At 49.2% G+C, this 14,505-nt stretch overlaps 1 protein-coding gene across 2 annotated transcripts in view; it reads right to left on the bottom strand.

Moving 5' to 3' along the window:
- Nucleotides 1-14,505, bottom strand: part of PRKCB (protein kinase C beta) — a 259,786-nt gene that overhangs the window by 88,481 nt on the left and 156,800 nt on the right. For both annotated transcript variants that reach the window (XM_084819085.1, XM_084819084.1), the window contains exons 6-7: nt 8,610-8,766; nt 7,143-7,277 (exon numbers count right to left, since the gene is read on the bottom strand). In XM_084819085.1, coding sequence (XP_084675211.1) covers nt 7,143-7,277; nt 8,610-8,766 — 292 coding nt within the window. The remainder of the gene's footprint in view (nt 1-7,142; nt 7,278-8,609; nt 8,767-14,505) is intronic.

Here is a 14,505-nt window from a genome sequence, read left to right as displayed (position 1 = left end):
AAGTTCTGCACCTAGGAAAAAGAAACCAAATGCACAGTTACAAGATGGGGGATATGTGGCTCAACAACACTACAAGAGAAAAGGATCTTGGAATTGTTGTCGATCACAAGCTGAATTTGAGCCAACAATGGGATGTGGCTGCAAGAAAGGCAAATGCTGCATTTTGGGCTGCATTAATAGAAGTAGAGCTTCCAAATCCTGGGAAGTATTAGTTCCCCTCTACTCAGCACTGGTTAGGCCTCATCTGGAGTACTGTGTCCAGTTCTGGGCACCGCACTTTAAGAAGGATGCAGACAAGCTGGAGAGGGTTCAGAGGAGGGCAACAAGGATGATCACGGGACTGGAAACAAAGCCCTGTGAGGAGAGACGGAAAGAACTGGGCATGTTTAGCCTTGAGAAGAGAAGACTGAGGGGAGATAGGATAGCGCTCTTCAAGTGCTTGAAAGGCTGTCGCAGAGAGGAAGGCCAGGATCTCTCCTCGATCATCCCAGAGTGCAGGACACGGAATCATGGGCTCAAGTGACAGGAAGCCAGATTCCGGCTGAACATCAGGAAAAACCTCCTGACTGTTAGAACGATATGACAATGGAACCCATTACCTCGGGAGGCGGTGGGCTCTCCCACACTGGAGGCGTTCAAGACAAGGCTGGACAGCCACCTGTCAGGGATGCCCCAACTTGGATTCCTGCATTGAGCAGGGGGTTGGACTCGATGGCCTTGTAGGCCCCTTCCAACCCTACTATTCTATGATTCTATGATGCTATGACATCCTACAAAGGAAGAGATTAGCAAGCACATGCTACTACCAGCTAGTGCATTTTATGTCACATACCCAGAAATTACTTTTTTTACTAACCACAGCTAAGCCACAAATGTATTTCACAAGCCCTGATTTGGTCAGGTGACATTACCTCCCCCCTCCCCAGGTTTAAAAACTGCAACTTTGAGAAAGAATCCAGAAATCCAGGCATATAATTTGAGAATGAAGCAGTCCCCCACACCCCACAGACAAGGTGGGACCTGCTGGTTCTTCAGCTGCTGTACTCAGGCAAGTGTATAGCCATGTTGGTTGCCTGCTAAGGCCACCCAGTTCTTAGTAATCAGGAGCTAAAAAAAAGAAAATTAAAATGCTGTTTTCTGCTGAGGGAGATAAAGCAGAACAAACAGACCCTATTCCACTGGAAGTTGGCGGCCCCACCGTGTCCGTCTGGGCTGGCAGTCATTATCTGCTTTGGATAGTGCTTCATTTGAGGAAAGCCTCACCAAATAATTCCATTCTTCTCATCCACAGATTAAACCTTCAGGCTGCAGCAGAGCGGGGTGGGGTGGGGTGGGACGGGGTGGAGGACATTTGTTTTGACTACTTGCTGCATTTTCTGCAACAAATTCTGAGGCAGCCTGGTACAAAAGCAGCCTGGGATACGGAGGCCCAGACCATTTCAGGCAAGATATCCCTCGTATCTCTTCAACGCGACCCACTTGGAACGAGGGAGTCTGTGCAGGGAGGCACAGAGTGGGCAGCAGTGCAGCGTGTGGGTTCCACGGCACATCCATATCCATGTTACGTAGTTTGCTTTTTTATTTGTGTGATTTGTACCCCACCTTTCTACCAAGAAAACTGGCACTCAAGGTGGCTTGCAATCATAAATAAAACTCGATTAAAACAATAGTAAAACAAACGCATTAAAAGACAATTAAAAACACAACAAAAATGGAATAAAAACAGCACCCAACCCAACAAACCAGTTTTATGTCCCAAAGGCATACTTGAATAAACATGTCCTTGTCTTTTGGTGGAAAGACAGCAGAGAGGCTGCAACCTAGCCTAGCGGTAGGGAGTGCCACAGCCTGGGAGCACCACCAAGAAGGCCCTCTCTTGCGTCACCACCAAACACGCCTCTGAAGGCAGCGATATTGAAAGATGAGCTTCTTCCCAAGATCTTAAGACTCAGGCAGGCTCGTATGGGAGAAGGCGGTCATTCAGGTAGCCTGGTCCCAAGCCATATAAGTCTTTATAGGTCATAACCTGCACCTTGAGTTCCATCTGGAAACAGACCACTAGCTAATGAAACTGCTTTAACAAAGGAGGCATGCGCTCCCTATAACATGCCCCAGTCAACTGTCTGGCCACAGCATTCTGGACCAGCTGAAGTGTCTGAACCGTTTTCAAAGGCGGCCCACTGTAGAGCATGTTACGGTAGTCCAAGTGGGATGTAACCAAGGCATGCACAACCGTGGCCAGATCGGACATCTCTAGGAATGGGTGTAGCTGGCACTCTGGCTGAAGCTTCGCTAACACAGTCCTGGCCACCACTGAGACCTGGGCATCCAGGTTCAAGGCTGAGTCCAGAGTACACCTAAACTGCAAGCCAGAGTCTTCAGGGGGAGCATAACCCCATCCAGCACAGGTTGAATCCCTATCCTCTGATGTGCCTTTCCACTAACCAGGAGCACCTCTGTCTTGCCTGGATTAAGCTTCTATTCATTTTCCCTCATCCAGTCCATTACAGATATCAGACACTGATTTAGAACTAGAACAGCTTCCTTGGATTTGGATGGAAAGGAGGGATAGGGTTAGGTGTCATCAGCATACTGGTGGCATCAAACCCCCAAACTCTGGATGGTCTCTCCCCATGGTTTCATGTGTATTTTAAATAACATGGGGGATAAGATGGAACCCTGAGGGACACCACAGACAAACTGGAATCTCCCAGCACAGCCTTTTAAAATTGCCCCTCCAAGAAGGACCGGAGCCACTGTAGAACAGTGCCTCGCAGTCCCATCTCAGCCAGACACCTCAGAAGGATACCACCATTGATGGTATCGAAAGGCACCAAGAGGTCCAGCAAAACTAACAGGGACTCACTCCCATTCTCCAGTTTCCAGTCAGGTGACCAAAGCAGTCTCTATTCCATAACCAGGCCTGAAGCCAGATTGAAATGGATCTAGATAATCCATTTCATCCAGAAATCCCTGGAGCTGAGAAGCCAACCATATGCTCCAGCACCTTGCCCAAGAATGGAAGATCAGAGACTGGCTGAAAATTATCCAATACAGTTGGGTTCTGGGAGGTGTTTTTTTTTTTTTTTTAACAAAGGTCTTACCACCGCCTCTTTTAGGCAAGATGGAACCACACTTTGCCATAAAGAGGTGTTCACCGCTACCGTTACCCACTCAGCCAGTCCCCCTGCCCTAGCTGCTCTCATAAGCCAGGAAGGGCAAGGGTCCGGCACACAAGTGGCAGGCCTCAGTTCTCCAAGGATCCTGTCCACATCCTTGTGCTGCACAAACTGAAAAGTATCCACTGAAAATGGACAAGCAGGGGCCAAAGTTGCATCCACCAGGCCTGTATCAACTATGGCATCCAAGTCGATACAGATACACTCAATTCTACCTGCAAAGTGTCATGCAAATTGGTCACAACAGACTGTCAAGTGGTCCACCTGTTCTTCTTGTGGCCCAGAATGTAATAGGCCTTTGACCTCCCAAAAAAGCTCCGCTAGGAGACTCTGTGCATGTGCAATGGTGGCAGAGAAGTATCCCTTCACCACCCTCATTACCACAGAGTAGGCTTTCAAATGACCTCTAGCCCGTGTTCAATCAGACTCATCCCAGGTTTTCCACCAACGTCACTCTAGTTGATGTCCACTTGTTTAATTCCCTGCAGCACCCTGGAAAACCAGGGGTTTGTTTGGCTCCACTCCATGAGGACACTCAGGACCAACCGTGTCAACCACCTGGACCATTTTTCCATCCTAGAGATCAACCAGGACTTCATCAGAATCGCCAGCTGAGGTGACAGGAAAATTCCCATGAGCCATCAAAAAACCATCTGAATCCATCAGTCTCCTGGGGCGGACCATCTTAATTGGCCCCTTGCCCCTGAAGAGGCTCCAAGCCCCAGCAAGTCTAAACCCCACCAGGTAGTGATCTGTCCATATCATCAGAACTACAGAAAGTTCCCCACACACCTCCCCCAGACCACCATCATCCCACTCTATGCAGAGGACCAGATCTAAAGTGTGCCCTGCTGAATGAGTGGGGACAGACCCTTGGTTGCCATGGAGGTCATGAAGTCTTGAGTCACTCCCAATAAGATGGCCTTAGCAATTATGGTGAAGTCTAGGGATGGACAGACTCACCTCAGTCTGTCCTCACCATACTGCCACCACTGCCTGCCCCTGCCTGTGCTGCTGGATGGCCCAGCGAATGCCCAGCAAGCACTCAGTGGCCACCCATCCCCTTAGCAAGCCACCATTTTGAGTAAATATGGCGGCTCAAGTTTTCCCGTAAAAGTAATGTTGCATACATGTCCCCTTTATGGCAGCTGTTTACGCAACATTACTTTTACGGGAAAACCCAAGGTGCCATTTTTATGCAAAATGGCGGCTCACCAAGGGGACGTGCAGCCACTGGGTGCCAACAGACCACACGGTGCTCAGTACATGTCCCGTTAAGTGCAGAGCAGCTTGGTGAGCAGGGTCTGGGAGGCCACGTGAGGGGGGAGTCCCCCGGGGTACTGCAGGGCTCAGTCTTGGGCCCAGTGCTCTTCAACATTTTTATTAATGACTTGGAGGAGGAGGTGCAGGGAATGCTGATCAAATTCGCAGATGACACAAAATTGGGCGGGATAGCTAGTACCTTGGAAGACAGAAATACAATTCAAAGTGATCTTGATACACTGGAGCGCTGGGCAGAAAACAACAGAATGAGATTTAACAGGGATAAATGCCTAGTTCTGCACCTAGGATAAAGAAACCGAATGCTCAGTTACAAGATGGGGGATCCTTGGCTCAACAACACTACAAGCGAGAAGGATCTTGGAATTGTTGTCGATCACAAGCTGAATATGAGCCAACAGTGGGATGTGGCTGCAAAAAAGGCAAATGCTATTTGGGGCTTTGGGCCAGTCACAGACTCTCAGCCCAACCCACCTCACAGGGTTGTTGTTGTGAGGATAAAATGGAGGAGGAAGATTATGTACGCCGCCTTGGGTTCCTTAAGGAGGAAAAAAGGCGAGATATAAATGTAATAAATAAATAAATAAATACATTCATAGCTTCCAAATCCTGGGAAGTATTAGTTCCCCTCTACTCAGCACTGGTTAGGCCTCATCTGGAGTACTGTGTCCAGTTCTGGGCACCGCACTTTAGGAAGGATGCAGACAAGCTGGAGAGGGTTCAGAGGAGGGCAACAAGGATGATCACCGGGCTGGAAACAAAGCCCTGTGAGGAGAGACGGAAAGAACTGGGCATGTTTAGCTTTGAGAAGAGAAGACTGAGGGGAGATAGGATAGCGCTCTTCAAGTGCTTGAAAGGTTGTCCCAGAGAGGAAGGCCAGGATCTCTTCTCCATCATCCCAGAGTGCAGGACACAGAATAATGGGCTCAAGTGACAGGAAGCCAGATTCTGGCTGAACATCAGGAAAAACTCCTGACTGAGAGCAATACGACAATGGAACCCATTACCTAGGGAGGCAGTGGGCTCTCCCACACTGGAGGCATTCAAGACGAAGCTGGACAGCCATCTGTCAGGGATGCTCTGACTTGGATTCCTGCACTGAGCAGGGGGTTGGACTCAATGGTCTTGTAGGCCCCTTCCAACCCTACTATTCTGTGATTCTATGACATCCCTAGTGAAGTCCCCCAGCACAACAAGGCATAGAGACTCCAGTACCCACCCCAAGACCACCTTGACTGGGGAGACTGTGGAGTAGTGGGGCAGGTGGTACACCAAAAGGACCCCTTTTCTGTCCAAACAGCCGCTTTCAGATACAGACACTGGAAACTAGGAGATTGTGGGATGGGGCACCTGGACAGGGGGACAGAAGCACAACAGACCCCTGCAACTCCACCTCTCTGCCCTCCAGGTCTTGCCTGCTGCAACACGGAGAACCCAGGTGGGCAAAGCTGGGAGAAACTGACTCCCCCAGTCTCATCCAACCAGGTCTCTGTGATACAAGCCAGGTCAGCACGCTCATCCAGGACCCTGCTGTTTCCCCATTCACTGACCTGACATTCAGCACCAGTGCCCTTGACCCAGGGGGCCTGTCGCCAGGGCTACTCAGGCTCTCTGCCTAGGAGAGCCCAACGCATTGTTGCACTCCCCACCTCCACAATGGCCCAGCTGCCTCCCACTGCCACGGCTCCCTTGGTTTGGTCAGCACTCAGCCCCACTGTGTTCAATGAGGCTTAATCCTGAATAGACATGCCCAGGACGCATCCTTAGGCCGGGCTGTGTGGAGTTGGCACTCAAAGAATAAATGCTCTACACCAGAGTTGCTCAAATGCTGCAGATTCTCTCCAGTCTTGTAAGCCATACAACATTTCCATGATTTCAACCTGCATTGTGTATCCTGCCATTTCTTTTACAATTCTTCTTAATTCTTTCTGATTCTGTTGGCTATGGGGAGGGAGGGATAAGGCGCTATTCAAGGCCCCAAAGCAGCTCCACCCTCTGAATGCTTTATTAAAGAACTCCTCTGGCTTTTGAGGTTTCTCCTCAAGATCTAGAAACCTGGGTGCTTCCAAAAATGCATGGCAATCCTGATTTCAGGGGTCATCATGGAAGCGCTAATTTATCTTCACAGGCTGCCTCTAGGGACGGAGACAGATTCTGCCACTAGAATTCAGGCTGAAATTGTAAGAGGGGGATTTTGGGAATAAGCTCAGAGCTGACACATTCTGCTGTGTTCAGGTCCATAACAGAAATAGGCTGCTGGGTACATCAAGGCCTCTGGCACAGTGAGGGGTTGATATCCTCACTAAGGCTGCATTGTGCTGGAAGCTTCCATGCCTGCAATTCCTGCCATAACCCAGAGATCCCTCTGGGTGATGCTCACCACCTCTGTGCATGGTCTTGAGCAGATTCCAGAATCCATCCCAGATTCCACAATCTATTCATGAATTTGGGCAGAGTGAAATGAATCTCCAAAGTGTACAAGAGTCCACTAGTCAACGTTTCTCCCCTCTAACTGCGACAATTTCTAAATCGTCGTCGTCACCCTCATCCTCAATTTCACATATACCTCTTCCTCAAAAGAGCTGCAGGCAGCGCCCATGAGACCCCCCCCCCCATTTTACTTTTCATTGAACTGGAGGGGCTAGTGAGAGCCCGCTAGCTCAAACGGCAAGGACACCTTACCAGCCATCCACTCCGGCTTTCTGCAACTCTGAGATCCCAAAGGACAGCGACCCCATGAAATCATTCCTGCTGGTCAGATCCCAGTCCCAAATCTCCACAGACAATCTCCTGTCCTTGTCAGACTCTTTCAGCTGACTGGGAAAGCAAAGGGAAAGGGAAAACAAGACGTTAAAAGGCATATTTTTTCTGGAGGGAGCTATCTGCAAGCACCCATGTGTTTCACGTGGGCATTCAAATCAATCAATGACTGTGAAATGAAGGGATGGTCTTCAGTGACAATGTGCAGCAGCAGCTCTAATGCTTCATTTCCTGGCAGCGTCCTCTTCAAATGGAAAACATTAGAAAGATGTGCCAGTGAAATGTGTCGCTTTGATCAAGGCAAATGGCAGATGGCACAGCACTCCTGAGCTTCACAGATTGGGTCGGGAAGAGGAAAAAGAGATACAGAAACATGCCGCACCTCCTTCAACTCCACTTAGCATTTCTCAACGATTAAAGCACAGCAAATTTTACAGCACATTAATTCTAGGGAGGCATTAGTCCTGCAAGGAGGGAAGGGGTGGTGGAAATTAGACTCTTGACGGGTCTGCGCTGGTGTGGAGGATCTGGAGAAATGCCACCCAGACAGAAGCCAAGTGGGCAGGCAAGATGGAAGGCTAACCATGGAACCAAGAGCCATCAGTGCAGACGTCAGGAAGGAGTTGGAAGGGGGACCCCAGTGCATGGTCTGTGTGCACCTGGCATGTCAGCACTGCTGAAACACGCAGGCGTGGCCCTGCTCAGTCCCTTGGATGGGTGGCCACTGGGAATGCCAGGACACAGGCAGCAGCAAGCAAAGGGGGCAGGTGGCGCTCAACCACATGAAGCTAAAGGCCACTTCTGGTCTTATCTTCACTGCATGGCAGCAGCTGCAGCAGGACCCTTGCCTATGTCACGAAGGCAAGAACAGAAGCTCGGTGGTCCTGCTGGAGGGGCCCACGCCATGTCTCCCTCCACACCCATACTGGCCATGCTGTCTTCAGGAGGGGCAATGCAAGAGAAGCTGCTGGCTGGGCTCCTGCTTGTGTGGTGTGGGAAGAAGCCACACTGCAGCAGCTCCCCACCTCAAAGAGGCAATAGGAGAGAAGAGGCTCCCAAGAGATAATGGCAGGTAGCAGGACTTGGGCATCTGAAGTGGCCTTGTAGCAAGCGAAACCCCCAAGCCCAGGACCGATGAGAAGACTCTGAGGGGGGGAGGCTCTCTCATCATGTGCTCCCTGGAGAGGCCGGGACCTTCAGCTTGCAAAGAATGGGCTCTGCCTCTGAGCTATTGCCCCCTCCCTATCTTCTGAGCCAAGGATCTGGGGCAGCTGCTAAGGAGAGGGTCACTCACCATCCCCCCTCCCCCAGCTCCCCGTTCTAAGATGAAAGAGCCCCAGGAAACAAAGAAACCAGAAGCACTCACGGGTGACCTTTCGCTGTACTCACAATTTAAAGGTCTCATTCCACTCAGGGTTCAAAGAGCATTTGATAGTTTTTGTCTTCTGTTTGCTCTCACTTTTTGGGTCGGGTATAAGTTTGAGTTTCACATATGGGTCTGACAAGCCGTTGGGATCCATAGGAACTAGATTTTTAGCATCTCGTACTGGAAAGAAAAGAGAAAAACTAAACAGTAAAAAGTGTCCAGACATCCACCTTCTCTTCCATTTGCATGCTGAAAACCCAATGCGAACAACTCACTGGTAACTTACCTTGTACCAGTGACATCATATATCAGCCTTCTAGGACACTACTGCTGACCTGAAAATGGCTGGATTAGAACATGGTTTGTATGCAGAGGGACTAAATGTGGGCAGAGAGTGTTTTGGTTTCTGGTTTGTATGTGTGTGTCTATTTTAATTCAGTATCTCAACATTGTCCTTAACCCTGTTCTCTTCTTCTTTGCCACCCCATGCTCCCATCTTTCCTCATAGTCCCCCTTTGGGGTTTTCGTTTTTAATTTGTAATCTTTTTTATGAAAATGTTGTATTTTACTAATATTCTGAACCATTTGAGGAAACTCTGGTTAAATCTAAATAAAATTTAATAAAAATTTTAAAATGAACAAAATCACAGAGTCTTCAGATTTGTGATTTAGGGGCAAACTAGATACCTGAGGTCAATTGTGTGAATGCAGTTTAGCTGCAAGTTTTTGTTCTGTCAATTGTACCTAGGGGATGCCTGAGCACCCCAAGGACCACGGGGGCTAGGGAGGAAAGGTCTCTCTCTCTCTCTCTCTCTCTCTCGGCTCAGGCAAAAATGGCTTCTCCGAAGCGGCTGCTGGGATTTCAAGGGAGTGAAATGGCTCGGCTCCCCCGACCCAGCTTCTTTTTATGGCTTTCTGTTACACACAATTAAAATCACCTCTTGTCTTGCCCTTAGAGGCAGGATTGAGTTCCAAGACCTCTTGATAATGCTTCTCTCAGGGTTTCAGTAGAGTGAGGACATTCAGCACAGATCTAGGGTTACATCCAACGTTACACTAGTGGGAAAACAACAGGAGCTGGTGCTGTTCTGCTTGCAGTTGTACAACCACTAGCAGAACCAGCACAACTAGTACAATGAACAACTAGCCTAATGGAGCCATGACAAGCTGTGCAACACCTTGCGGGATGCCTCACGCGACACTTGTGCAACCATTTGCAGAACAGCTTGTGCAATGTGTTGTACAACAACTTGTGAAATGGCTTGACCAAGCAGAATCAAAGTATTGGATTTGACACTTGTGCAAGGATAAAAAGTGAGTTTCTACAAGTTATAGAAGCTTTGTGCTAGCAGAATGACACCACTGGATACAACTTCTAGAAATTACACACAGGTCAGCCCTTCAGAAAGAGTCACAAGACATTCCACAAAAGAAGATGCCAGGAAGAGAAGGAACTGGCCAACTGATGCAAAGTTGGCCCATAGAATTGCCCATGATTATGGCTGCCAAAAGCCTCAATTAAGAAGCAAGGTCATTATAGCCCAGCTAGAATGGCAGTGGAGACAAGTCTGCCATTATTAAAATATAATGACAGGCAGCTGAGCTAGAAACCCTGGGAACAACAGATGTTCAGCAGCATTACCTCCAAAAGGTCCTTCACTCTCGGCTATCCTGGGAACAGACTGTGGTCTATTTGTGTTCACTAAGGAACAATTATCTGCTCCAGCCATGTCCAAGCATATTAACTCCTTTTGATCTATTTATTCCCAACATCAGAGGATGAAGGAGATTGGAAGGGACCCAATAATGGGAAATCGCAAAGGAGCAGTACTTCCTAGACTTAAAGAACCAGTTCACAGATGCATGGATGGGCGTCACTTGGTTTCTCAACACTCAGTGGCAGGCAGCTGAACGTGTGAATTGATTCCACTGAAACCTATGACATTTGCAGTGCAATCTGGTGTCACAACTGTTCTAGCTGAGATGCTAAAAACATTTATGTGTCCTGCCACATGCAAGCCTGATACAGTGAATTCCCTAGAAAAGAGCCCAGGACCATCTAATCCAGCATCTTGTTTCCCACAGCAGCCAGCCAAATGCCTCCACAGGAAGCTAGGTGTGAAGGTAATAAACTCCCCTGGCATTCCACATCACCACTAGCAACTGGTGTTCAGTGCCCTACTGCTTTTGAATGTGTCTCTTCTATCTAGCTTTCCTGCCTGTTTGAACCAGCTGGAGAATGTCCCCAAAGATGTCTGCTCAACTCTTTCTTGAAGCCTTGAAGGAAGAGAACCTGACAGGTTGGAGGTTGTATCATGAATGCCTCCTCATCTATGTAAAAATGAAAACTAGATATCAGGGAGAAGTATTTAAGCCTAGCCTTCTCCCTGACATCCAAGTTTTCTGTAGGGAGATTTTTAAGAGGAGGAGAAACATTCAAACATACAGGACTCCCTCCTCCCCACCCACCACACACATACACACACCTGCAGTTTTACCCCATGACCTACTGTTTGCGTAGACCAAACTGTGTGCTGTGAAAGGGGCTGGGGAGAGACATGCAAATTAACCCCCCATGCTGGGTGCATCCAGCACTCTAGGCCGGTCAGAGGGGGAAGGCCCCGTGCAGCACTTCCCTCAGCCCAAATACGGGCAATGACATCATTCCAAGGGAGGGCATAAGGGTGTGCCTATCAGCGGATGCCACTGCTGTCATGCTTCTGGGGCTACCGTTTCCCACAAAGACTGAGAAACACCAGTGTGAAGACTGAGCTGCAGTTTCTATATTAAAATGACATTTTTAGATACCCCTGTGGCATGCCGATTTAATTTGTCTAGTACAATTCAGAATCCTCCTTGAGGGGAAGAAAAAGCATCACAGGCCTTAACATGTAACTTTTAAAAAATTCACAGTTTCATGCATTAGTCCATGGGGGAAGTATGCACTTTTAAAAATGCACATTTTTATAAATGCATGATTTAAAGTGTTCATTTTAAAAGTGTGCATTTAAAATGTGTTCATTTTGAAAAGTGCACACTTTTTAAAATGCACACTTTAAAAAATGCACACTTTAAGAAATTTGCATTTTCATGCTTTAGCCCATAGGGGAAAAGTGCACACTTTTGAAAAATGTGCATGTTTCCTGTTTGAAATGTGCATTTTCCCCATTCTAATGAACAGAAAAAAAAGGTCACAAATGAGAATGGTAGCAAGCCAAATTGAGGTTTGAAGTGAAGTTCGGAGAATTTCGGCAAGGTCAAACATCCCTGGTTCTCCCAACCCTCAAAAATGGGTTCATTTCTGTATGAATACGCCTCAGAGCTGTGTAGGAGTTGGATGTCCTTTTTCCATCTCTGTCTCCACCCCACACATGGAGGTAAAATGGACAATAAGAAAACAGCCTTTTCTTGATGCAATGACTGAGCATTTGTGGAACTACAAGGAAAAGAACAACCACCCCGCAAACCCGCAAACCCAACTGTTGGAACTAATCAAATTCCATGCTCAACTGGATTCAGAAGCAGAGACACGTGTCTTTAGGCAGGGCCATGTGCGATGGGGCTAAAGACAATTTTAATGGCATTCAAAGTGAATTTATGTGAAGGGGCAAAAGAGGTGGGACAGGAAATGGGATGAAAAACCAGAGAGGATCTCAAAGCAACTCAACCAAAGTGTTTCTAATTTGGGTGCAGCTTGACTAGCACCCTTTTACAACCAACAAAGCCTTGGTTCAGACTATTGTGTTCATGACCCAAAGAGAAAATATGGCTGTATCTGACATGAACATTCACAAATATTCACAATGTGCCATTTGAGTGTGAAATCCCACTCCACCTCCCCTGCACCGAGGATGCAGGAGGAGGCTCTGACCTCGGCGGCAGGTGGAGGGGTCACGGGGTGGTGGTGGGGGAGGTTGGTCAGCGCCTGCCATGGTGGCTGCAGAACAATTTGCCCGGAGGGAGGGCACATGACGCTGGGCCATGCTGGCCTCTTGCCACCTGAGCAATGCAAGGTGGGGGTGAGACGGGCAAAAAGCCGAGGGGCTGCCTCACCAGTGCAGTGGTGGCATAGTGGTGTACCGCGCACTGTTTCGCTGGAATTAGGTCAAACGTGGATTGAACGTGGTCAAACCCGCCTTTCACAGGTCAAGCGGCACTTTAATCTGCCTGGCTGTGCGGTTGGATGGGCGGAGTCCCACTAGTAGACGTGAACGTCATCCACCCCTTTGATGCTGCTCAGCCAGTGCGAGAGGCCTGCCCCTCCCCCGCTCCTCTGCTCAGGGACGTTTGATGGAAGAGAGGGGTAAGGTCGGGCAGTTTACCCTACACCTCTCCCACTCCTCGCATCCGCCAACTGCGAGCCAGCACTGTGGAAGCCCAGGGACAGACTGGCAGGAGGGCAGGCAGGAGGCGCCTTGGTCCCGCACGGAGGGCAAGGGCTGAATTGCCTCCCTCTGCTGGCGCTCTGGAGGCGGCGGCGGCTGCCTCCAGTTCCCTGACCCGAACTAAGCCTCCTCCTCACAAACGCGCAGGAAAATCACACGCCCAGGGGACTGTTCTGAAGGGGAGAAATGAATGAATCAGCGGCTGCAATCTGAATGGAAAAAACAAACTGCTCCCTTACTCTGAAGGGGCGACCCAGCACGATTCCGTGATTGGCGAGGCGTGTTCCCAGCCCTGTCCATGCTCCCTCGCTGTACTGGCCGCCCTTTCTCCTCCCGTCTGTGTATTCCTTAGTTGTAGGTGTATTGCGTGACTGCAAAGTCGTAGGTGTATCACCACTGCAAAATAGTGGCTGGCTGCTCATTCTCCCCCCCCCCCCCAAGTGTATTCCTTAGCTGGAGGTGTATCATGCAACTGTGAAGTTGCAGGTGTATCGCCACTGCAAAATAGTGGCTGGCCACACTTTCTCCTTCCCCCTCTGTGTATTCCTTAGTTGTAGGTATATCGCTTGACTGTAAAATAGAGGCTGGCTATCCTTTCTCCACACTCCGGGAGAGAGCGGCGGACAGGAAGGCCTGGCGTGCTATGGTCCATGAGGTCACAAAGAGTCGGACACGACTTAACGACTGAACAACAACAACCCTTTCTCCTTCTGCTTTGTGTATTCTTTATCATGCACTACATATAAACTGGCTACTCCATTACTGTAAATGAAAGGGGCCTACTGATATTATGAATGGGGACAGGAGGCTACTCATTGCTAAAGCATCCCTATTGCAAATGGGGAAAAAGAGGGAATGGTGGGGCGGAGTGGGCCACCCCTTCACTGGCAGGTCACTGGCAGCTCACAGTGGCACACCCAGGAGTTATGGGGGAGGAACGCGGCACACTGCAGCAGAACCGCCTGGGAGCTGCTTTAACTTAAAAAAATGGAGTAAAATGACTTTCCGATAAAGCAGCTTTTCAAGACGGAAGCTGCTGGTTGGCAGCACACTGGCCACAATATCATGTGCCGTGAATGCCCTCAAAATGCTCCCAATCTGCAAGAAACCCCCTATGAAGACAGCCCCAGAGACAAAGCCAAGCAGACCCCTGGACAGAGCCTCAGGCTCAGCAGGGGATCCAGGCCCAGCTCAGCCAGGCTCCCACGAGCCATCTGCTCAGACTCCATTCCCAACCCAGAAATGGAGAAGAGCGGCAGTTTGCTTCAGAGGCCTCCTCTCTGAATTTGCAACAATTTGTGATGTGGGCCATGTCCTCTCCTAAGAGCTCCTCCTCTTTCTTCCCTGGAGCAATGCTCTGCTTCACACATAATCAAGCCCATTGTCTGGGTCAAACTGACACCTCCCATTAACAGGCAAGGAAAGGCTTGCGCCACTGTCCTTCTTGGCCCCCGAGGGTACTTCTCAAACTGTAAGGCAGCCCGCCCCTCCCACCCCCTGCCCTGAACTTGGGATGCAAGAAGCACCTGGGGTG

This window comes from Heloderma suspectum, chromosome 12, assembly GCF_057233095.1.
Source record: "Heloderma suspectum isolate Gila_16-S chromosome 12, 16-S_ref, whole genome shotgun sequence".
NCBI lineage: Eukaryota > Metazoa > Chordata > Lepidosauria > Squamata > Helodermatidae > Heloderma > Heloderma suspectum.
The sequence above is the reverse complement of the archived record's forward strand: the minus strand, read 5'-3'. Positions and strand labels throughout refer to the sequence as shown.